A 22557-nucleotide genomic window follows, 5' to 3' on the forward strand; every position below is an offset into this window, starting at 1 on the left:
AGGTGTTTCAAGTGTGGCCTTATTTTCATCTGCGAAATGCAGGAGGCAGTATCACTCTTGGTTTTAACTTAGCACTTTGGTGTAGCTGCTATATGCCAGAGAAGAAAACAACCACAAGAATGAGGTGGATGCCTGGCAGGGAAAATGAAGAGAGTGCTCTAAGCCTCTGGTCTATTTTCCTTTGCTGCCTCCGTTTACTTGCTATGAATGGTGATCTCGTGTGCTAGAAAAGACTTGCCAAGAACGTTATTTGCCAGTGAGATCAAACTGATGACTTGAAATAGCTTGTTTATGCAACATTCTTTAATTTCTTTTCTTTAGCATCATCTGGCTCTTTAATAATGACTGTTCAACAAATTATTACTTGTTTAATTGCTCTTGTACAATTTAAGCAGTCTTGGCTTTGCACAATTTTATTTTGAGATGAAAAACCAAAGGGCACCAACCACTATGCTGTATCTGTTATGAGACTTTTCTGAAATAGTGAACTTCCCTATGCACTTAATTCCTGCCTGTTTTCTCTTAATTCCTCAGCTGATTTTGGAGATTATGACCAATATGAATCGCAGGAATTTCTACAGAGATTTGCCTTGTTTCCTGTGGTAAGAATAGCTCACTTCTTCCCCCCTTCTCTCTCCAATTCCAATTTTGGAAATTACTGGGGGAAAAACAAACTGATGTAGAAATATCAGAAGTGAACACATTATGCCTGGTGGTTGCTAATCTTTTTATTTTGTCTTTTAAACCCAACAGATGTGTGTTAGTCTTTATTGTAATTCACTTTAGAGGATTGCCTGAGAAGCTTGATAAATAAAAATAGTTTTTTAAAAAATCATTCTTCAAAAGTAGTACCATTCATTACTAAATCTCCCCCCCCCCCTTTCAAAAGGGTCATTTAGATACTCTTCCTGTTCTGAAAACTTGTTTAATGTTAATACAGTCATACCTCGGCTTACAGACGCTTCAGGTTGCGTTTTTTCAGGTTACGGACTGCTGAAACCCGGAAGTACTGGAACGGGTTACTTCCGGGTTTCGGTTGCACTTTGCACATGTGCAGAAGCGCTAAATCGCAACCTGCGCGTGCGCAGACGTGAGTTGCGAACGCTGCGGGTTGCGAACGTACATCCCGCACAGATCACATTCGCAACCTGAGCGTCCACTGTGTCATAATAAAAAAACCTGGGAGAAATTAAAATATCGCTTCTTTCAAGGCAGTGGGCATAACTCCCTCCTGCAGTGAGGCACTGACCATGCCATTTAGTCATTCACCTTCTACCCAGTTTTATCAGCCATGTTGGTCAGGCAGGGATGAAGAAGGCATATTGTTGGTCTCACCGCTGCAAGCATCCCACACCAACGGGTTGAAGCCACTGACCCCTCAAGGTGTAAATCTTGGTTGTTCCCAGGACCTCCCAACAGATCTGAACCAACTGTGGTATCAAGTTCAGTACGGATCCAAGTGATCTGGCTCTCAAAATGATTCAGTGTGGTGTAGTGGTTAAGAGCAGTGGACTCGTAATCTGGTGAACTGGGTTCGCTTCCCCGCTCCTCCACATGCAGCTGCTGGGTGACCTTGGGTTAGTCACACTTCTCTGAAGTCTCTCAGCCCCACTCACCTCACAGAGTGTTTGTTGTGGGGGAGGAAGGGAAAGGAGAATGTTAGCCGCTTTGAGACTCCTTCGGGTAGTGATAAAGCGGGATATCAAATCCAAACTCTTCTTCTTCACAAATCTCTCACCTCAGGCTACTGACTGGTTCAGTGTCAGTGATTTAACACTGTTCTGAGCCAGCTCATTTACCACTCTGTAAACAGCCCTGCTTGGAGATTCACTGAAGATGCAATAGAGCAGCAGTTCTCAACCTGTGGGTCCCCAGATGTTGTTGGACTACAACTCCCATCATCCCTAGCTAGCAAGGCCAGAGCTCAGGGATGATAGGAGTTGTAGTCTAACAACATCTGGGGACCCACAGGTTGAGAACCACTGCAATAGAGACAGAGAGTGATGCTCTCCTCACCTGCCATGTGGTAGGTATGGCTGTGTATTTGCTCCTCTATTTGGTCAGATATGTGCCAAATTTAGTGCCACCTATGCTCCAGCTACTGACCAACCTCCTTCATAGCCTGGAACTCCTCAGGAAACTTAAGGAGCCTACTGGACTCTTCATGAGCAGAGAGATTCCACCCTCTCTGCCTAAAGGCAGTTGCTTAATTACCTCAACAGGAGAGCTCACTATCCAATTACCACCCATTAAACATTTTGCATTTGCACCCATGGATGTTTTCCATGCTTTCACCAGGTCGCCATTCCCTAGCACACCATATCTCACCAAGAGGCTGGGTTAGGGCACCTACCTTTTCAGTGATGGTTCCGACCTGGTGGAATGCTCTGTCCCATGAGACTAGGGCCCTTCATGATTTAACCTCCTTCTGTCGGGCCTGTAAGACAGAGCTATTCCACCTGGCCTTTAATTTGAATTCAGCCTGATCTTTTATTTCCCTTCTCTTCCCTCCCCCTCCCCTTTTATGAAGATTACCCGCTCTGAGACCCCACAGCTAATTCTCCCCTGGCCGCCTCGCTGGCCCAAGTAGGACTAATTCAGCCAGCTAGTCCTGGTGATTATCTAATGCTTATTAGATGGATTTCCCCTAAATTGATTTCCGAACTTTGAATTTTATGATTATTCATGTTTTTATAGTGTATTTTATGCTGCCTTTACAATTAAATTTGTTGTTAGCCGTCCTGAGCCCAGTTTTTGAACCGGGAAGGGGGGTATAAATAAAAAATAATTAATTATTATTGTTACTGGTTGTTCCTGGAATCAACCCATCAGTAACCAAATATTCCAAGGACTAAACACCCTCACCCAAGTGGCTCCCAATGGGGGGTAAACCCCTTTGGTGGTGAACCCACGGCCCAAGGCAGTGTTTCTTAAGGAGGTACTGATGAAGGCAGGCACAGGTGCCTGCAATCAAGAACTGCCGAGTCAAGCCTGACTCGGCCCTCTAGGAAGCCAAGCTCTGCAAGCCTACCAGAGGTTGAGATAGCAGGCAATAGATGTTAAAGTGCACTACTTGCTCTCTTCCTGGGTAGATGGCCCAGGCTTCTCCCTCTACTGCTGCCTGGGGTATATGAATGTTCGCCAGCCCTTCATTAAGTTTGGAGGGTTGTGAATTTACATGCGAGGAAGGCTCATGGTTTCTGTTCTGTCGCTTAAGGGTTGGTTGCAAGATGAAAAGATCCTGGAAGAAGCAACCCAGAAGGTGGCCTTACTCCATCAGAAGTACAGGTAACGGTTCTGAAATTGTGCTGCTGTTTCAGGTCTGAATATTGCTAGATGAGCTTGCTCACATATGCACTAGTGCAGATGTAGCCCTGCCTCTGTGCCTAACTAACACCAATTTAAGCTAAACATGATTTCCAGTTTTCAGAAAGTTGCTTCAAAGAGGGTTAATAGAAACCCCGGTTTGCTTTAACCCATGTTGTTGTCAGCATGTTATTAGAATGAGAGGGAGAAATTTGCTCAGATATTGGGCACATATTCCTTGAGTGTGGGTTTGTTGTTGCTAACCACATTTTTCAGAGAGCCAGTATTATGTCTGCACTGGCCCCAAACCAAAAGGCTGCAGCAAACCTTTTGAGTGCCAGAAACCTGATCATTGGAGATACATGAAGCAAGGGAAACTGTAAAAGGCTTAGAATTATTTTTTATATCCTGGATATAATGCTTAAATGCACTGATATTTCATGATAGGGCAGTAAAATACTTCTGTCAATAAATACCTGAAATAAATAATTCCACAAGTGCTTATGGAAGTTAAACAGTGGTCATTTTAACCCTCAGTGTAGTTGCTTTTTGCAATTTTTTTTCTGCACCAAGTGCAGATATTGCACCAAGTGTATTTCTGTTGGGGAACATACAAGAAAAGTGGACTCTTGATATGCTAAAAGAAGCAGTCTAACCTGCCTCAAGAAGCTACTTAGCAAATTGAATTTCTTTTTTTGTTTCTGAAGGGGCCTCACTCCACCTGATGCAGAAATGTTATATATGCAAGAAGTTGAGAGGATGGAAGGATATGGTGAAGAGAGTTATCCTGCAAAGGTAAAGCTAAGTTTCTTCTGTGAATTTGTTGACTGTTTGTGCCATGACTTCACAAAGGCATGACTATAATAATAAAAACTCTCTCTTTGCATTTTTAAAAAAGGTATATTAAGCTGACTCAGGCCTAAGTCACTTTGGCTTGTTACTTACAGTTCTGAGATATCAGAATATTTTTGCCGAAACGTCAACAGATTGCTCAGATGTCAAACTTGGATTGCTCAGGTCTCTGTTCAGCATGCAGAATTTCTGAACTTAAAACATTCCAGATTTTCAGTTTGGAAACAAATTAGGCAAACAGGAACATTGTTTGATTCTTTTATCATGTATTTTATATTGTATTTTTTGTAGAAAGACAGGGTTGTTAAAACACAATCAGTTTTTTTTATTGTTTTCACATAAATCCACAAAAAAGGCAACTATCCATATCCATCAACACAATAAGAAAAAAGTAATATACCAAATACCGTACCCAAATAATAAACCATATACCAAACACGAACCCATAGTATACCAAATAATAAACACAAAGCCATAAATTTAAAAAGGTCTTCTTGCTTTAGACCAAACTTCCCGTCCACTCCTTACTTCAGTTACTCATCACTAACTTGCTGCCGAAACATAGCAGATTATTAACAGAATTTAAATATTTTTTTATCTCTCTTGGGTCTCGCATCAGACTTAAAACTGCTACTGAAATTACTCAAACGCTGCAACAGAGTTTAAACTGCAACAGTTGTTTTTCAAATATATTTTGAAGACTACCCATTTTGAGATAAATACTTGTTTTGGGTTGTTCTTTATTCTTTCAGACATATTATCTAGTTCCGCATATTCAACCAACTTTTGAATCCATTCTAGCCTTGAAAGAACTTTATAACTCTTCCAGTTTGCTGCAATAAGAACTCTTGCTGCGAGCGTGGCATATAAAAAGATCTCTCTTACATTTTTGGGAATATCTGAGTCTGTAATTCCCAGAAAAAAGGCGTCTGGTTTTTTTTATTAAAGGAGATATTGAGCATTTCAATTTTTAATACATCTAATGAGCTTACTTTGCATTGTTGGTGCAAATTTAGAGCACAAACATGGGAGCAGGGTGCTGTGGGCAGGGTATGACGAATGAAGCTATTTTCGCAAGGAAAAAGGTGCAAGCGATATGCAATTTCTGTATCTTTCAGGACAGCCAAGGAAGTGACATATTCATCGGAGCTTGTCTTGATGGAATCTTTGTGAAACACAAAAATGGCCGGCCTCCCGTCATCTTTAGGTGAGCTCATTTCCTGCGATGGTGATTCTTTTAAGAGTCTTTGTCCCTTAACCTTTAGGTGCCCAGTCATGTGGTCAGTTCATACCTTGTGATTCCCTGTGTTGCAGATGCATGTGTGCATGCAAGCAAGCAAGCAAGCAAGCATCGAACCAACCAAATCATAAGACCCCCTGAAGCAGAAACTTTTCAAAGTAGCTAAGAATTTTTGCAACTATGTGGGAAATGGCATGGCGAATTCAGATCCCCTCTTATACACGTGCAGTTAAAGCAGAGTGCTTTGTGAGGTCTCTCTCTCTCTCTCTTACACTCTCTTCTTTCCTTACCCCTGCCTAGGTGGCATGACATTGCTAACATGTCCCACAACAAGTCCTTTTTTGCATTAGAATTGGCAAATAAAGAAGAGACTATCCAGTTCCAAACTGTAAGTGAGTGAGATTTTATTCATATGCATTTTAAATAAAATGTATGGCATGAGAAAGAAGGCATAAATCATCAGTTGGCTTTTAGATATCAGACCTTTGTAGACCCAAACTGTGGTCTTTGAAATGTGTTTGTGGGAGGGGGGAGGGCTTACTGGTGTTTTCCCGTTGTTGTTGTTGTTTGTTTTATGTATTTTGAGTTTTCTTTTTGTATTTTTATGTTGGAAATAGCCCAGTGATCTTCAGATGAAGGGCTGTATATAAATTTAATTAACAACAACAACAACAATGGCTGAGTGGGATTCTCTTCCTTTCCACTGTCCTTGAGTTTATGCAGCAAGAAGATAGGCCAAAGCTGGCCCTTCCTTTGGTCCTGAGAATCCTCTTAGTAGGGAAGTGATTTGAAAGAGATGCATCTAGCCACTCGTTTTGTCTTACATACAATCTCTTTTGTTTAACAGGAAGACATGGAAACGGCAAAATATGTGTGGAGGATGTGTGTGGCCAGGCACAAATTTTATAGACTAAATAAATGTAGCCTGTAAGTATAATAATCCTTTAGTGAATCTCTCTCCTCATTAATTTATATTCTGTACTTTACTACTTGAACACCTTAACCAAGTAGCTTTGTTTCTGAGTGCAGACTCCAGCATTCAAACAGGAGCCTTATCTGAGGCCACAGAAGTCTTATTCTTGGTGCTGAATCTAAGAATAATGTATTGCAGTGGTTTTCAACCAGTGTGCCGTGGCACCCTGGGGTGCCTTGAATGATGGCCAGGGGTGCCACGGGCAACACTGGCCTCTGTCCCTCTTTCCTTCCCTCCTTCTTCTCATGCCCTCTTGCATCTCTGCCTCCCAAAGGCTTGCACAGCTGTTTATTGCAGCAGCCCTGGCTATAAGCTCTGCAATTGAATGCTACCTCTGGGAGGGCACCTCTCTTTGGGGTGGGGTGGGGGCCAAGCAGCTCAGAGACCAGGGATGACAGCAGCTGCCTGGAGGACTCCCAAGGACTGGGGAAAGAAGGGGAGGCTAAGGGAACACACTACAAAGGAGAGTGTTCAAAAATGGGTGAGAGGCTGCTATCTCTGCAGACAAGGGGTGACATAACTGGGTGCTCCTGAACCCCACAGGAGTGCTGCAGAAGAAATGTAGTTGGTCAAGGGAGCCGTGGACTCAAAAAGGTTGAAAACCTCTGATGTACTGGATCCAAAGTACCTTGGGTTAAGGGTGCTTAAAGAATTCTGTTTTTGTGAATTCCAGAGCAAACTGACTTCACACCTCCTGGAATAATGTGTGGATCAGAATGTAATTATCCTTCAAGTTTCACAGTCCTACTGTATAATAAGAAAGTCCAGTGCTATAAGATGGGATTTGTGCAAGGGTGGTTAGCCAACAGCCCTCCAGACGTTTTTGGACTCCCAACTCCCATCAGACTAGCTAACGACATTAGGAGGGCCACAGCTTCCTCACCCCCAGTGTAGTAGCAGACCAGCTCCCAGTGGACTAAGGTGCATGTTACAGGATTACCAAGATGACTCACAAAGGCTTGGTTCTCTCACTGGAAGTATAACAAGGTGGAAAAGTATTCCATTTATATGTCACATTCTCCCATGAACCTGTTCCTATGAGGACTTTTGCCAGAGAACGTCTGTGTTGTGGGAATGGTGCAGAGAGAATGGCATGGCATTTGCAAGAACTACCGTACAACTGATTGCCCGAAGAGGGATGGAGGAAGAGGCCAGAAATCCAAAATGGTGTCATTTGTGGAGAGGTTCAGTGCTATGTCTGTAGGAAGCAAAGCTTGTTACAGTGCGGTGATGTTAGAGGTCACTGTCTGCCCCTTGTATCCACCATGATTTAAACAAGCCACTTTGTTAAAACTCTACCAGAAACAGTTTCAAGAAATTGCTCTTAATTTTCATTATCATTTTACCAGAACACTTTTATAGAAATATGGGAATTTTTGTTGAAGGGTGGTCTAAAAATATAATAATGAATAGTTTATTTTATTACTGTGAACACAATCCGTTTATTATTGCTTTGCAATATTATGGTGTAATAAATGTCAAATGTCGACAACACTAACTCAAGTCCCTTAAAAAAACCACCCACAGCCAAATAAATCTATCTCCTCCCTTCTATTGGGTTTCAATACAATGAGATTTGAGGTGGGGAAACTGTGATGCAACTGAGCATCGTTTTGTCTGTCCTTGTTTCTTTAAGATACACAACTAGCATTTTTCTTCTAGCTGTGTGGACTAGGAACTTATTTGCTGTTAAACAGGAACAGAGACTCTTTGCCTCCTAACTCATGCCTGCTGTCCAAAAACACATGACCTCAGACACCACATGTTTTCCATCCCTGTCGTAGACTAATCAAATCATTTTCCTATAGACTCTGCTTTCAATTTTTCAATTTGTGATTATAGGAGGGACTGGGTGATCATGACCATAGGAGCACCCTTGAGAAACCCACCTGACAATCTCTTGAAATGTCTCCTCCATTGATAACAAGCATCCTTTTTGTTATAAACGTGTTGTTTCATTGTCTACATTTTGTCTGCATGTACCTTGTCTTTAGAGACTCCCCAGATTCTCCGCCTGAGGAAGGCTCTCAGAAATCTTTCCTCATTCTTTCCTTTCCACGCTTTCCAATCCTTTCTCGTCCTTCTCTGCTCAAAGGGTGAGCCAGTAAACATTCTTTCTTTCCTTTTGTGTTCTTTGCATGCAACGTATTTGTACTGCTCCCCTGTTAGCTCCCATGGCACCAACACAATGCAGTCATGCATTGCTCAACTCTCGGAGGCAGCGTATCTCTGAATATCATTGCTGGGCATCAGATATTGCGGGGGAGCACTTGAGTTCTGCTTTTGGGCTTCCCATGGGCATGTGATTGGCCGCTGTGAGAACAGGACCCTGGACATGAGCAGACTGCGAGGGTGGGGTGAAAGAATTGCTTTGGATTCCGGCCAAGCATATCTAAGGTTGGCATGGGCAAGGCTTTTTTTCAGCCGAAACTCAGTTCCGGCACCTCTCAGGTGGGCACCATTGCCATTACAAGAGAGGCATTCATGTTGAGTTCCGGCACCTCTTTTTCTAGAAAAATAGCACTGGGCATGGACGTGTGCTGTTACAAACTGAACGTGCCAGATGGGACAGAAAGATTAATGAAATTGCATGATCCCCAAATTCAGTGTAAGTTAGTGAAGTGATAATGTGCACCATAGGACCAATTTATGCAAGAAGTGGGGTATGCCTGTGCAAGGTTCTGCACAGGTCACAACCTGATTTATTCCCATTGTCACAGGAGTGATTAGACCAGGAGTACTCTGCATTGTGGCCACCAAAAGTACCCATTATGTGTTCTTTTTGGCCAGTAGCTCCGTCTGGCAAGGAACACAGCTGGGACTTCCTGCAACAACTGAGGCAAGAAGTGCCCTGAGACCTGATGGATCAGTTAATGCTGGTGTGTCATGAATGTGTCTTCCTTGTAGACATGGTAGTCTTGCCTGTGGTTCTCTTCCCTGTCGCTTGCAGTGGCAGATGGGCTCAGAGCAGATGGGGGAAACAAATTAGATTGGGAGGATCTGGAGGGGCTACAGAAGGAAAGAACTCAAATGGATTGAAAAGGGCAGGCAGGTATGCTTAAGCCAGCAGTAGATAACTTACGGTCCTTGATATGTTGCTGAGCTACAAGCCCCATCTCTGTTGACTGCTGGCCTTGCTGCTTGCAAGAGGTGAGGCTACAAAATTCCTGGTTGTAGTCTCTGCCATATTGCAGGAGGGCAACAGGAGTGTGTCCTACAAGCCAGGCAGGGCTTATTATTGGATATGGGTGTGCCTCTTCAGACAAGGACAGCTCTCAAACAACTCCACTGTTACCAGCATGCTTGAGCCACTCAGAGATAAACTGAGCTAAAGTATTAAATTGAGCAGCCTGGTCTATCTAATTAATAAAGACAAAGAACCAGATGTGTTTAAGATTTACTTGGGAATTCACTAACTATGAACAAATATATCCTTGCAGCAAAACCTAGCCATGCAATTATGAATACAGCTACAGTATGGGCAGGACTGCTTGAGGAATACTAGATTGCCAAGCAAAATGCTACTGTCTCCTTCGAGCAGATTTCTGGAAATCTGAGTTGTCCTCCCTTTGAACTCCTGGTGTTAATGCAATACATGCAAGATGAGCATTAATGCCACCGTTTCCTGATGGAGAAAGGATGTTAAAGTCACAACATTTTCTTTCATTTGCCTTTCTTGGTGGCCCCTCTCTTACAGTGGAGTAGCAGGCACTTCACACTTTTTGTCCCCAAGACTACAAGCCTAAACACACTTAACTTGGGGAAAATCCCTTTGAGCACAGTGAGACTTACTTTTGAGTATGCAAACATAGGACCGCACTGTCAATGACATTACTTCAAAATCTGTTTTTAAGTGTGTAACTTTGCTTTGTAGACAAGCTCAGGCGGTGACCGTGAATCCGGTTCGAAGAAGGTCCTCCTCCAGGATGTCTCTGGTAAGGTCTTTAGCTCCCAGCTCTTCCTTATTCTTTGAGGTTTCCTTTAAAAGGTTATTAATTAAGGTGGAAAGGTTTCTCATTGGTTGAAGGGCTGTTGATAGGAGAAACTCGAAAAAGCTAGAAAGGACCAATTTCCCTTGTGGTGGATGGGCTGCTGACTCCTATGTGATAGAAGGCCTATGGATTTGAAATAAGCACTTAATAGAAATCTGGTATAGTCGTGAATATTTGAATAGCCCATCAAAATTTGAAGTCAATTAGAAATAAAAAAAAATTGTGCACTTTACCTTCTACTCTCATACAAAACCCTTCAAGTGTTTAATGGCATTGCAAGAGAGGCCCCATTACCACCACCTGCTGGCTTTAGCAGTTTCTGCACCTCAGTTAAACTCACTTGTATCTGTCAAAAACTTCCACAAAGTCTTTAACCTCAGACCCCAAAGACAATTTTTGTTCTATAGCACAGCCGTCAAAGACAAAATTGCAATGCCTAACTCATTATGTTTATGGACAGGGTCAAACAATCCCATATTCCACGACCAACCAGCTGTTTCCTCTGCCTCACGAAACTTTACACAGATCAGTGTTAATCCTCATGAATTTGAAGAGATTACTCTGAACAGCAGGTCTTGCAAAAGCCTAAACAGACTGGCTTGTTTCATTTACATTTACATTTGCAGCTTGAAATACATGAAAATAGTCTAGTCAGGGACTGCCTCTGCCATCCACTCGTCAGTTTCCACTTAACCCAACTTTTGTGCTTCCAGGGAATGGCAATAAAGCGGCAGTGTGGGGTAGTGGTTAAGAGTGGTAAACTCGTAATCTGGTGAACTGGGTTCGTGTCCCTGCTCCTTCACATGCAGCTGCTGGGTGACCTTGGGCCAGTCACACTTCTCTGAAGTCTCTCAGCCCCACTCACCTCACAGAGTGTTTGTCGTGGGGGAGGAAGGGAAAGGAGAATGTTAGCTGCTTTGAGACTCTTTTGGGTATTGATAAAGCGGGATATCAAATCCAAACTCCTCCTCTTCTTCTTTAGGTCTCAGGGCTTCCTTAGAATCCAGCAGACACCCCCATTACTGCTATCATGAATTCAAGAGCCATATTTCATTCACCAAATTGCATCCCATGCCTCTATTCTATTCTGAATGACCAATGATTCTGACAACGAATCAGTTCAGATTATTCTGTGAATATTCCTGCTTTTAGGCTAATCCCTTTAATTAAAAAAAAAAAATCTAAACATCTTCCCTAGCTGCTTTTTGCTGGGAGGAAGCTGTCCACACTCATGTCCTTATATCACACTGTGACACAGCAGCTAGCGTAGTAGGTTCTTACTTGTTAAGGTACAAAGGCTAGTTTTGCTATACTGTACTGACTCTATTGGATAATCCAAGTTTTGCACAACTGGAGTGAGTAATTTCTTCATAATGGCCTTGAGTTGGCTGTTACATGCTTATTGGTTTCACATAGATACTGCTGACTGGATGATTGGCAGGTGCTCTTGGCTGTCAACTTCAAGAGATGCATTTTAGCTACCTAAGGTAGTGCTTGTCTGATTCAGCAGTTTTCTTGCAGACACAGGAATTCCAATAGGTGTGGCCTTCCCCCACCCCACCCTGCAGCTGTGGACATCCTATTAGTTTCTAGTAAGTTAGGGTTGTCATCTGTCCAGAATTTCCCGGATATAGCTGGGATTTCGCCGTTGGAAACAGCATCCAGTCGGAAATTGCTTTAATGTCTGGGGAAATCCTGATGTATGGCGACCCATGTCGGAAGTGTAGATTTTGGCAAATTTCCTTTTAAAAAAGCTCAAATACTTCCTTTAAAAAAACCAAACAGATTTTGCAAAAAAACAAAACCTCAACGACTTTGGCCAAAAACTTTTTTTTTTTTTTACAGATTTTGCTTTCACTTTGTGAAATATGACAACCCTAAATAAGTTAGCCAGTTAGAATGAACATTCCCTTTTATGTACAGCTCTCTTCCGCCAGCGAGATGTGTGAGGCAGCATGTGCTTGCAAATAACACTACATGCATCCTGGAGTGCTTTAAGTTATAATAAAAATAGTTTTAATAATAATTTTCTTATTTGTACCCCACCCATCTGACTGGGCTGCCCCAGCCACTCTGGGCAACTTCCAACAGGTATTAAAAATATATATAATCATAATTTTGTGTAGATCTCCACTTAGTTCTATAATATCTTTTTTTTTTAGCAGCCCAAACCGCAGCCTTATATGATGGCTCCACCACCACCTCAGTTGCACTACAATGGACCCTATGCAGACCAGTATACATCTTCCCAAGGTAAAGGTTTAAGGTGCTTGGGAAACTTCAATATTTTACTCTGCCAATAAAGGAGTTTGAGGAAAATTACATTATTGAATTGGAAGTGGTAGAGAAGAGAGTGGGAGGTCATTATACTGTTATTAATGTTATTATTAATGTTATCAATGCATTCAGTGCCTGGATGGGAGAATGTGACCTGATTTGCATGTAACACCAAGCCAAGGTTTATTAACAATGGATTATTGAACCGTGATTTGTTTGATTGAACAATGCCCAATGGCTTAACTGTGGTTTGTTAATTGCTAGCACACCACAATCTGTAGTCTTGTTTTTTGACTTATAAACCTTGGTTTGTTTTATCTATGCTTTGACATTGCACATGGACCTGTCATGAGTATGTCGTCTTATGCCAGGTCAGCCTACTTGTTCATTTAGACCAGAGTTTCCCCAAGCTGGGTCTTTCCAGCTGTTGTTGGACTACAACTCACATCATCCCTAGCCAGCAGGACCAGTGATCAGGTTTGATGGGATTTGTAGCTGGAGATCCAAGTCTGAGAAACACTGATCTAGATTAACACTGCCTATTTTGATTGGCAGTAGGATCTCAGGCTAAGGTATGACCCATCACTTGCTAACTGCTCCTTAAAACTGGAGGTACTGGAAATTGAAGCTGGGTAATACTGCCAGACTGGGGACCTACTGGGCTCTTCCATTAGCTATGTTCCCTCCCCACAGTTGGAAGCAGTAATGCTTCTGAATACCAGTTTCTGGAAACCACAGGACAGGAGAGTGCTCTTGCGCCCATGTCCTGCTTGTAGGCTTCTCCCATTGCACCCAGTGTGAGTAAAGGATGCTGGATTTATATAGGCCACTTCCTTATCCATCAGGCCGTTGTTATGTTTAGGCTGTTCTTTGCAGTGGATTGAAATTAGATATTCAGCCCATTTTAGCTGTTGACCATGATGTTGTCAGATTAATTTGCTGATACGGAGAGAGGCACAATTTCGTTACCGATCTAAAAGCACACAATGCACATGGAGGAGAGGGGAGGTTGACACTTCGTTAACAGCTATTACATGCCTTTTTTGAAGCTTCTGCGGGTGGCTATAAAAGGGCCCTAACTTGTGTATTTCAGATAACCTCTATGGGAATAACCAGAACGGCTATTACTGCCACTCTCAGACCAGCCTGGACAGGGCGCCGCATGACTACAATGGCAGAATCCGCAACGGCAGCGTCTACAGCGCTCACAGCACAAACTCGTTGAATAACCCACAACACTACATGCAGCCGTCGCCCATGTCCTCCAACCCGAGCATCACCGGCAGTGACGTCCTCCGGTCTGATTACGTCCCGTCACACCGGCACAGTGCCCTTATACCGCCTTCGTATCGGCCTACCCCGGATTACGAGACGGTGATGAAGCAGCTTAACCGGGGAATGATCCACTCGGACAAGCAGAGCCACTCAATGAGGAACCTTAACATCGGCAACTCCTACGCCTACAGTAGGCCCGACGCCATGGTTTATAGCCAGCCTGAAATCCGAGAACAAGCCAATTTTACCTCCCCTCATTCTGGCCACTACCCGTTCAACCTGAATTACAGTTTCCACAGCCAGTCGCCCTACCCCTATCCTGCCGAAAGGCGCTTGGTGGTTGGAGCAGTGAGCGTCCCTGAACTGACGAACGTTCAGTTACAGGCCCAGGAGTACCCTGCGCCAAACATCATGAAGACTCAAGTGTATCGCCCCCCTCCTCCTTACCCTCACCCGAGACCCGCCAACAGCACGCCGGACCTGTCTCGCCACCTCTACATCAGCAGCAGCAATCCGGATCTCATTACCCGGCGGGTTCATCACTCGGTCCAGACGTTTCAGGAAGACAGTCTACCCGTTGCACATTCCCTCCAGGAAGTGAGCGAGCCCTTGACGTCAGCCCGGCACGCTCAGCTGCAGAAGAGGAACAGTATTGAGATAGCTGGCTTGGCCCACAACTTTGAGGCCATGAGGATTAAAGAGAGGACCATGTCCGCTTCAGCCGCGGACGTGGCCCCTCCAAAGGTGATACTTGCCAGCTCGCAGCCCACTGTCTTCTTGGAGAGGATGAAACAAGAGGAAAATGAGGAGCAAGAGGAAAACGGGAGCTATGGGCATAAGAAGTCTCTTTCAGATGCCACTATGCTGATTCACAGCAGCGAGGAAGAGGAAGAATTTGAAGACGAACACAAGGCCAATGCAACCCTCTCTCCCTTCGTCAATGGGAAACCCCAGCTTCCTTCTGTCATGGGATGCTATCCTTCTGAGTCCTTACTGAACTACCCCTACAGCTCCGTCACTTCACATCCGGGCCCTTTGCACATACACGAACCCAAGTTGCATATTACTGAGACCGAGAAGAGAGTAAAAGATGCGAGTCCTGCCCACATCATGGCTGACACTCAGGTACAGAGAAGAGGCGATGGGCTGCTGACTCCCTCTGTGTCAGAGTCTGACTTAACAATATCTGCAAGGTACAGGGTGCGGAAGGATTCCGTAAAGAAGAGGCCTGTGTCTGAATTGCTTTCCGGGAAGAAGAACATAGTGGAAGGGCTTCCTCCTTTAGGGGTGAGTTTCTCTAGTCTAGGATGTTCCTCTTTTGTCTTTCTAGACGCTTGTTCACACATTACATGGAACACAGGCAAGCAGTCTCTACGCATGTACAAATGTTTGCATGGAAGCATGTACGCTTGTCGATTTGTGCAGGCCAACTGACTGTATACAATATATGCGTGCATGTAATGTGAGCTTTACATATGAATATGCCATTGAGTGTTAATATGGTTAATAGCTTCCAAACAAGCTAGGATATAAAGTCCGCTTCAAACAGTAACTTTGTGCCTTGACGTGTTTGGAAGCCAATAACCTCTTTAATTTCTACTTCATATTAAAGATCTCCTGCCAACATACATGCTCAGCTGGCATAATGCTAAGGAGTCTCACCATTTTGCTTGTGTTCTAGACTTTGAAAGGCTGGATACTCTGGGTTGGGAAATGTTACTTGCCTGCCAATAAAAAACGTTCAAATTTCTGGCAGCTAAATGTTGAAAGGTATTTGACAGGTTGTATTTAGGGCTGTGTGTATTCCACAGAAGTGCAGGAAATCTGCAGAATGTGATATTGGCTGAAAGGCAACAATGCTTTGAATACATCTTTGTCTCAGAAACAGGATCAATTCTGCAAAACAGTAAAAATTGCTGTGTCTACTGTGCAAAATGAGAGTAGGAAATCTGCTTCTTCTGTAGCAGAATGTTTTTTTGTCCCATGCATACCTTTGTATATGAAGTCAGGGGGCAGTAAAGAGAGTGTTTTTGTAAAGTGCTTTGACAGGCTATTGTTATTAATTTACAATCAAGTGGTATATAAATTTTATGAAATAAGCAAACCAGGTGTTCCTTCACACTTTCCTCTTAATTTCCATTTGTCTAGTTCAGGAGTGGGGAACCTGTGCCGCTAGAGATGGTTTGTTGCACTCCAACTCCCATCAGCCACAGGGATGATTAGAGTTGTAGTTCATCAACATCTGGAAGGCCACATGTTCCACATTCCTGCTCTGTGCTAACTGATTCCAGTTGTGCACATTTAGGCTGTCCAAACCTCATTGTAAGCCAATATGGTGCGGTACAGTGGTACCTTGGTTTACAACCATAATCCGTTCCGGAGGTCCGTTTATAAACCAAAACAGGTTGTAACCCAAGGCGCGCTTTCGCCAATGGGGCCTCCAAAAAAAATTTGTTCGTAATGCAAAAAAAATGGGTTGTAATCCAAAAACGGTTGCAAACCGGGACACACACTTCCGGGTTTGACGTGTTTGTAATCCAAAACGTATGTAAACCAAGACGTATGTAAACCAGGGTACCACTGTAGTTAGAATACTGATGTTGGGGGAGGAAGACCTAGGTCCACGGTTTGGGCCAGTCACACATACTAGCCTCAGCTGTTAAAACCTCACAGGGTTGTTTTTGTGAGTATAAATGAAAGCAGCAGGCACACATCTGCTCACCCTGAGCTGGGAAAGAAGGGCAAGAAGAAAATAATAAAAGTCACTGGGACCTATGCAACTTGGGTGCACAATTTTGCTGTCCTGCACTAATTTTTGGACTGTAGCCTGTGGCTGTTCATGAAAGCCCATTGTCTGCAACGATCCTTTCTCCCTAAGGTCTGTTTATCCTTCCTATGAAGTTTCGAAAACTTGAGGAATGAAGACAGACCAGGTGGAAAGAATGTTGCTTTGCTACTGCAGTCTCTGTAGGGTTCTGTTGGCCACAGGAGGCAAGGGCTGGCGGTTCTTCCCTTTTTGGGATGAGCCCCCTCCCCTCCGCACTCTGCCACCCACCCTAGCAATTTCATTTGAGCCAGGTTTCTGCTGCAGCACATTGTCAGGTTGCCTTGTTTCCAGCAGGTCATGAAAAAGAACAGAGCCGAAGCCAAAAAAATGGGACCTTTGAAGTTAGCTGCTCTAAATGGACTGACGTTGTCTCGGCTGCCACTGCCAGACGAAGGGAAGGAGGAACCTGCCAGAGCAACAAACGATGAACGGGTTGGTTTGATGTTTTCTTTGAGCTGTATGTTAAAAAGGTTTCATATTCAGTTCCCGTAGTTGCAGAATCCTGGTTGCGCCAAGCAGAAGTTTTATCCAAGTAAAGGCATCAGGATTTGGTTTTATTTCTTCACCAAGTTTGGAATAAAAGTGTCAGGTCCTTTTTATTGCCGCTGGTTTTGTACACCTTCTTGGTCCAGCTCTGTGGTTTTGAGATATTGTATTCCGCAGATGTGTAGAGAATGGCCATGGGGGTCCTTATGAAGCAGAAACCTTAAGTTGCGTTTGTGTTTTGGATCTTAGTATTAATGAGCTAGATGGCTGTTTTAAACAGATTTTATGCATGTATATAGTTTTAAATCTATTACATTGGTACCTCAGGTTAAGTACTTAATTCATTCCGGAGGTCCGTAATTAACCTAAAACTGTTCTTAACCTGAAGCACCATTTTAGCAAATGGGGCCTCCTGCTGCTGCCGCGCCGCCGGAGCACGATTTCTGTTCTCATCCTGAAGCAAAGTTCTTAACCTGAAGCACTATTTCTGGGTTAGCGGAGTCTGTAACCTGAAGCGTATGTAACCTGAAGCATATGTAACCTGAGGTACTACTGTAATGTTTATCTGCTTTTTAATATTCTTTTTCTATGTTCTTTGCGGTTCTTGTTTTTATCTGTAAGTTGCCTTGAGTCATGTCAAGAAAACAGGCAAGCTATAAACAACAATAATAGTTTTATTACAACCAGCAGCTTTTTAATCAATTTTTGTGTGTGTGTGTGTTTGTGTGGTTTTTAAAATTCTATAAGCCTACTTGAGAGCACACCATATAAAGGCAACTTAAAAGGTTTTTTTGGGGGGGTTAAAAAATAGAGCATGCACACAGAGGCAGACATCTGCTGAAAAACAATAAAACGTGTTCTTTCTTTCTAGTGTAAAGGTCTGGAACAAGGGTTGGAACAAGGGATGGTGTTTACAGAATATGAGCGGATCCAGAAGAAAAGGCTTCTGGATGGGGACTGTTCAATTGCCCGCCTTCCAGAAAACGCAGAAAGGAACAGGTTTCAGGATGTGCTTCCTTATGACGACACCCGAGTAGAGCTGGTCCCTACTAAAGAAAACAATACGGGTTATATCAATGCATCCCACATTAAGGTGAGCTCAAGAAGTAATGGGAATGTTTTCCAGAATGATTTCTTTCACCTATCTGTGATCTTTCTTGTGCAACGCTTTTTAAAAATTAAAAGTCAAAGCATGCCACAGGCTTGTTTAACTGGATGGCGTTAGGGATGGTGCAGAGGAGCAGGAGCACCGGAGAATGTTACTTTTCTTAGTGGACAAAAGGAACTGATAAAACATCTGCTGTACATCCAACATGCCACTTGCCATCATTTATTTTCTGTAAGGCTAGGCAGAAAAAAGAGCCTACATTCTTTGCATTTTCTGATCCTTTTGACTTATCCTACCTCAGAGCGTATCTATCAAAAAGTAGGTTTTAGCTTAGAGCCTTTTGCTTATTCTCAGTAGGGATTATCTTGGAAGTTGATCTTTTCAGAATCTCTGTCTTTGAACTAACTCAGTGCAGGCTCATATTATGAATTCATCACGGGCCTGGGCCCTACCATAAAGCAGACTGAGGCAGCTGCCTCAGGAAGCTGATTTGAGGTATCCTGAAAGGGTAACAATTTTTAGTTACCTGATTTACTATTTTTCTATTTTTCACTGGCAGAGAGGGGCAATTGTGGATTTTTTTTGTCTTGGGTGCCAGAAACAAAACCTAGGCCGGCCTTGCATACAATTCTCTTTGACTTGGGGGCACCTTTTGCTGTTTTGCCTCAGGCAGCAAAATGTCTTGAGCTGGGCCTTCTTATCAGACAACCTTCCTTCACTCTGAAGTGATCTGAGGCGTATTATGATACTGCCTGAGGGTTATGGCTCTGCCAAGCATATTTTGAGCTTTCTAGCTGCCGTGAAGGTAACAACAGTCAAGGAAGAGGCCCTTACCTGTGTTCTGTTCTCATCATTATGATACGCTGGGGTGGTATGAATTGTCTATTTTGGGGATTAAATGTGAAGAGAGGAAATAATATGGCAGGAACAAAAGGTATACAGGTTGATCTGTGCTTACTGACTTCTACCTCTCCATTTTTAAATCAGAGGGTGATATCTAATGTTTACCATGCTCTGACAAATCCAGTGAAATTAATAGCTTAAGTTACTTAGGTCTGTTGATTTTAGTGGGTCTGCTCTGAGTATGGCAAACACTGGGTATTTCCCAAAACCATAGAATTTTAGAGTTGGAAAGGTACCCAAGGGTCATCTAATCCAACTGCCTGCAATGGAAGAATCTCAGCAAAAACATCCATGACAGATGGCTATCCAACCTCTGCTTAAAAACCTCCAAGGAAGGAGAGTCCACCACCTCCTGAGGGAGTCCATTCCACTGTCAAAAAGTTATTCCTGACGTTTAGTCAGAATCTCCTTTCTTGTAACTTGAAGATAATGATTTGAGTTCTACCCCTGGAGCAGGAGAAAACAAGCTTGCTCCATCTTCCATTTTATTTTATTTTATTTTATTGAATTGAATTGAATTGAATTGAATTTATATACCTCCCCATACCCAGAGGTCTCAGGGCGATTCACAGAATATGGCTGTTCCATGTGACAGCCCTTGAGATATGTGAAGATGGCTATCCTATCTCCTCTCAGTCTCCACGTTTCCAGGCTAAACATACCCAGCTCCTTCAACCGTTCCTCATAAGGCCTGGTTTCCAGACCTGTTGCTGCTGTTTTCTTTCAAGTCTTACAATTCCCTGCATCATTTTTTCTATTTCTTTTTCTTAGGTCTGCGTTGGGGGCATGGAATGGGATTATATTGCTACCCAAGGTCCTTTGCAGAATACATGCCAAGATTTCTGGCAGATGGTGTGGGAGCAAGGGGTTGCCATTATAGCCATGGTGACTGCAGAAGAGGTGGGTACTTGCGACACTTCTGGGGAGGGAAGAAGCTTGGAAAATGCTGTCTTCATAGCCCTGACTCTGAACGACCTTCCTCTGTGCAAGAGCATAATAAACATGAAGCGACTTGGTTATGTATGAATGTACTGTTGGAAACTGGCCCCCTCGGGAAAGGCTGGCTCCTCTTCCCAGGCACTCGGGGCCTGTTGCCAATGATCTACCCTGGCTGGTTTCCAGACAGACCAGGGAGGTCTTGAATAAGTGACACCTCCCTCCGGAGAGGTGCACACTCCCTTCCCCCTTGCATGGCAGCAGGAGAAAGAAAACAGTCTGAAAAAGTAGTCTGTTTCATTCTACTTTTATTCCTGGACTGTACACTGTACAAAGCATGACTTCTCTCTCAGAAACCTCCGAGCAACTGACTAACTCCTCCTGTACAGGAACAACAGGAAGGTTTCATGTTACACTGAGAACACAACTCTGAGAACATCTTGGAACTTCCTGTCTCACGCTCAGACCCATCATGTGATGTAAACATCGAACTGCTTGTTCGCAGCTGCTGAGTACTCATATTACAACATGTACCAACCAAAGGAACATGGGAGGCTAACTTATACCAAGGCGGACCAATGGTCCAACTTCCTCAGTATTGTCCACACTGACTGACCACAGTTCTCCAGAGTTTTCTCCCAGTTAAGAACATAAGAAGAGCCTATTGGATCAGGCCAATGGCCCATCTAGTTGAGCATCCCGTTCTCACAGTGGCCAAACAGTTGCCTGTGGGAAACCTGCAAGAGGGATTTGAGCCTTAGAGCACACTACCCTCCTGTGGTTTCCAGAAACTGGTATTCAGAAACATGGCAGAGCACAGCCATCATGGCCAATAGCCACTGATAGTCTTAGCTGTACTTGGGGAAGCCAGGGTTTGAAGCTGGGCCATTCTCCATGCAGAACAGACCCACTGCCTCTGAGGTATGGCCCTTTCCTTCCAGTCTAATTTTGACTGACCAGGTCTGACAGGGCAGTGTAGAAGGGCCCATGTAGTTTAGTGGCTAGCGGGGAAATCTTCATCATAAATCTTCACTCCCTGGGTGACTTTGGGACATGCCCCTCTTTAACAGCCCCAGCATACCGTATTAGCCTGAATATAAGCCGCACCCACAAATAAGCTGCACCTTTAAAATTTAAGGGGGGAAAAGAAAAAAAAGACAATACCGGAATATAAGCCGTTCCCTTAAAATTGGGTTACAGGCTGAAAATCGCTGCGGTTGGTAGAATTGTAACTCCAAACCAATTTAAGCCTTTGATCTTGCAAACCCACAAGTGTTACCGTGCAATTGCTAAAATTGCAAATTGCTATTCAATTGCTACAATTCCGCAGGCACTCAAGCTCGCAAATCGGCAATACAGTGGTACCTCAGGATGCGAATGGGATCCGTCCCGGAGCCCCGTTTGCATCCTGAATAGAACGTAAGACGCGTCTGCGCATGTGTTGGTCGCGTTTCGCCACTTCCGCACATGCACGTGACGTCATTTTGACTGTCTGCGCAAGCGGCGCAACCCAAAAATACTTGTCCTGAAGCGTATTTATCCTGAGGTATGACTGTAAAACATTTTTTTGTTCTGCTTTACCGTATGTCTGTTTCAGCAGCGATATTGCAAAAGCAATTTTTTGGTAAGGTCGCGAATACAAGCCACACTTTAACTTTTCACTGTCAGAATTTGGAAAGAAAGTGTGGCTTATATTCGGGCCAATACGTTACCTCACAGGATCGTTGTGAGGTTGGAATGAAGGGGGAGGAAGAGGCGGGATCTAAATTTCGAAAATAATAAACCACAAGTCCTTTTTGAAACAACAATGTTTCTGTGGAAGGGCACATGGGAGCTTTCTGTTGACGAAGCTTAATGTTTCCAGGAGGGATGCCGAGAGAAAAGCTTCCGATACTGGCCGCGGCTTGGCTCGAGGCACAACACGGTGACGTACGGGAGATTCAAGATCACCACCCGATTCCGAACGGACTCTGGCTGTTACGCCACGACAGGCCTGAAGATCAAGCACCTCCTCACGGGGCAAGAGAGAACAGTTTGGCACCTTCAGTACACAGACTGGCCAGAGCACGGCTGCCCAGAGGACGTAAAAGGGTTTCTTTGTAAGTGTTTCCGAGGGGTTTTCTTGTCTTTTGTTGTGGTAAATGAATCCTTTCTTGGGAACTAGGTGTCAAGAGATGCTATGGAAATATCTTTTGTGGCTAGAAGTACCCTGCTCCCATCTGCCAAGTAAAGAATTTGCACTGTTTTTGCTTTGCCCGCTTTTGCTCAAGTTTTGGTGTGATCTGGGCATGGTCTTGAAAAGCACATAATAAGGCAAGCGTCCTGAAAGGGCCAAATGCTGGTCAGGGCACAACCTGGGAATGCTCCTGTGTTCTGCCATGA

The 22557-nt window shown here is 43.7% G+C and overlaps 1 protein-coding gene across 7 annotated transcripts in view; it reads left to right on the forward strand.

The window, feature by feature from the left end:
• PTPN21 (protein tyrosine phosphatase non-receptor type 21) overlaps positions 1-22557 on the forward strand; it is a 52820-nt gene that overhangs the window by 23710 nt on the left and 6553 nt on the right. The window contains exons 5-18 of one of the 7 annotated variants that reach the window (XM_081009419.1): positions 535-602; positions 3218-3288; positions 4014-4101; positions 5277-5365; positions 5699-5786; positions 6246-6325; positions 8366-8467; positions 10246-10306; positions 12529-12616; positions 13734-15202; positions 17034-17174; positions 18100-18321; positions 20011-20139; positions 22040-22274. In XM_081009419.1, the coding sequence (XP_080865545.1) occupies positions 535-602; positions 3218-3288; positions 4014-4101; positions 5277-5365; positions 5699-5786; positions 6246-6325; positions 8366-8467; positions 10246-10306; positions 12529-12616; positions 13734-15202; positions 17034-17174; positions 18100-18321; positions 20011-20139; positions 22040-22274 (2931 nt within the window). Of the gene's footprint in view, positions 1-534; positions 603-3217; positions 3289-4013; positions 4102-5276; positions 5366-5698; positions 5787-6245; positions 6326-8365; positions 8468-10245; positions 10307-12525; positions 12617-13733; positions 15203-17033; positions 17175-18099; positions 18322-20010; positions 20140-22039; positions 22275-22557 lie in introns of all 7 variants that reach the window. The other 6 variants (XM_081009417.1, XM_081009418.1, XM_081009420.1 and 3 more) reach the window with 6 other exon arrangements.

The sequence above is a fragment of the Podarcis pityusensis genome (assembly GCF_964106645.2).
Source record: "Podarcis pityusensis genome assembly, chromosome: 1".
In the NCBI taxonomy this organism is placed as follows: domain Eukaryota; kingdom Metazoa; phylum Chordata; class Lepidosauria; order Squamata; family Lacertidae; genus Podarcis; species Podarcis pityusensis.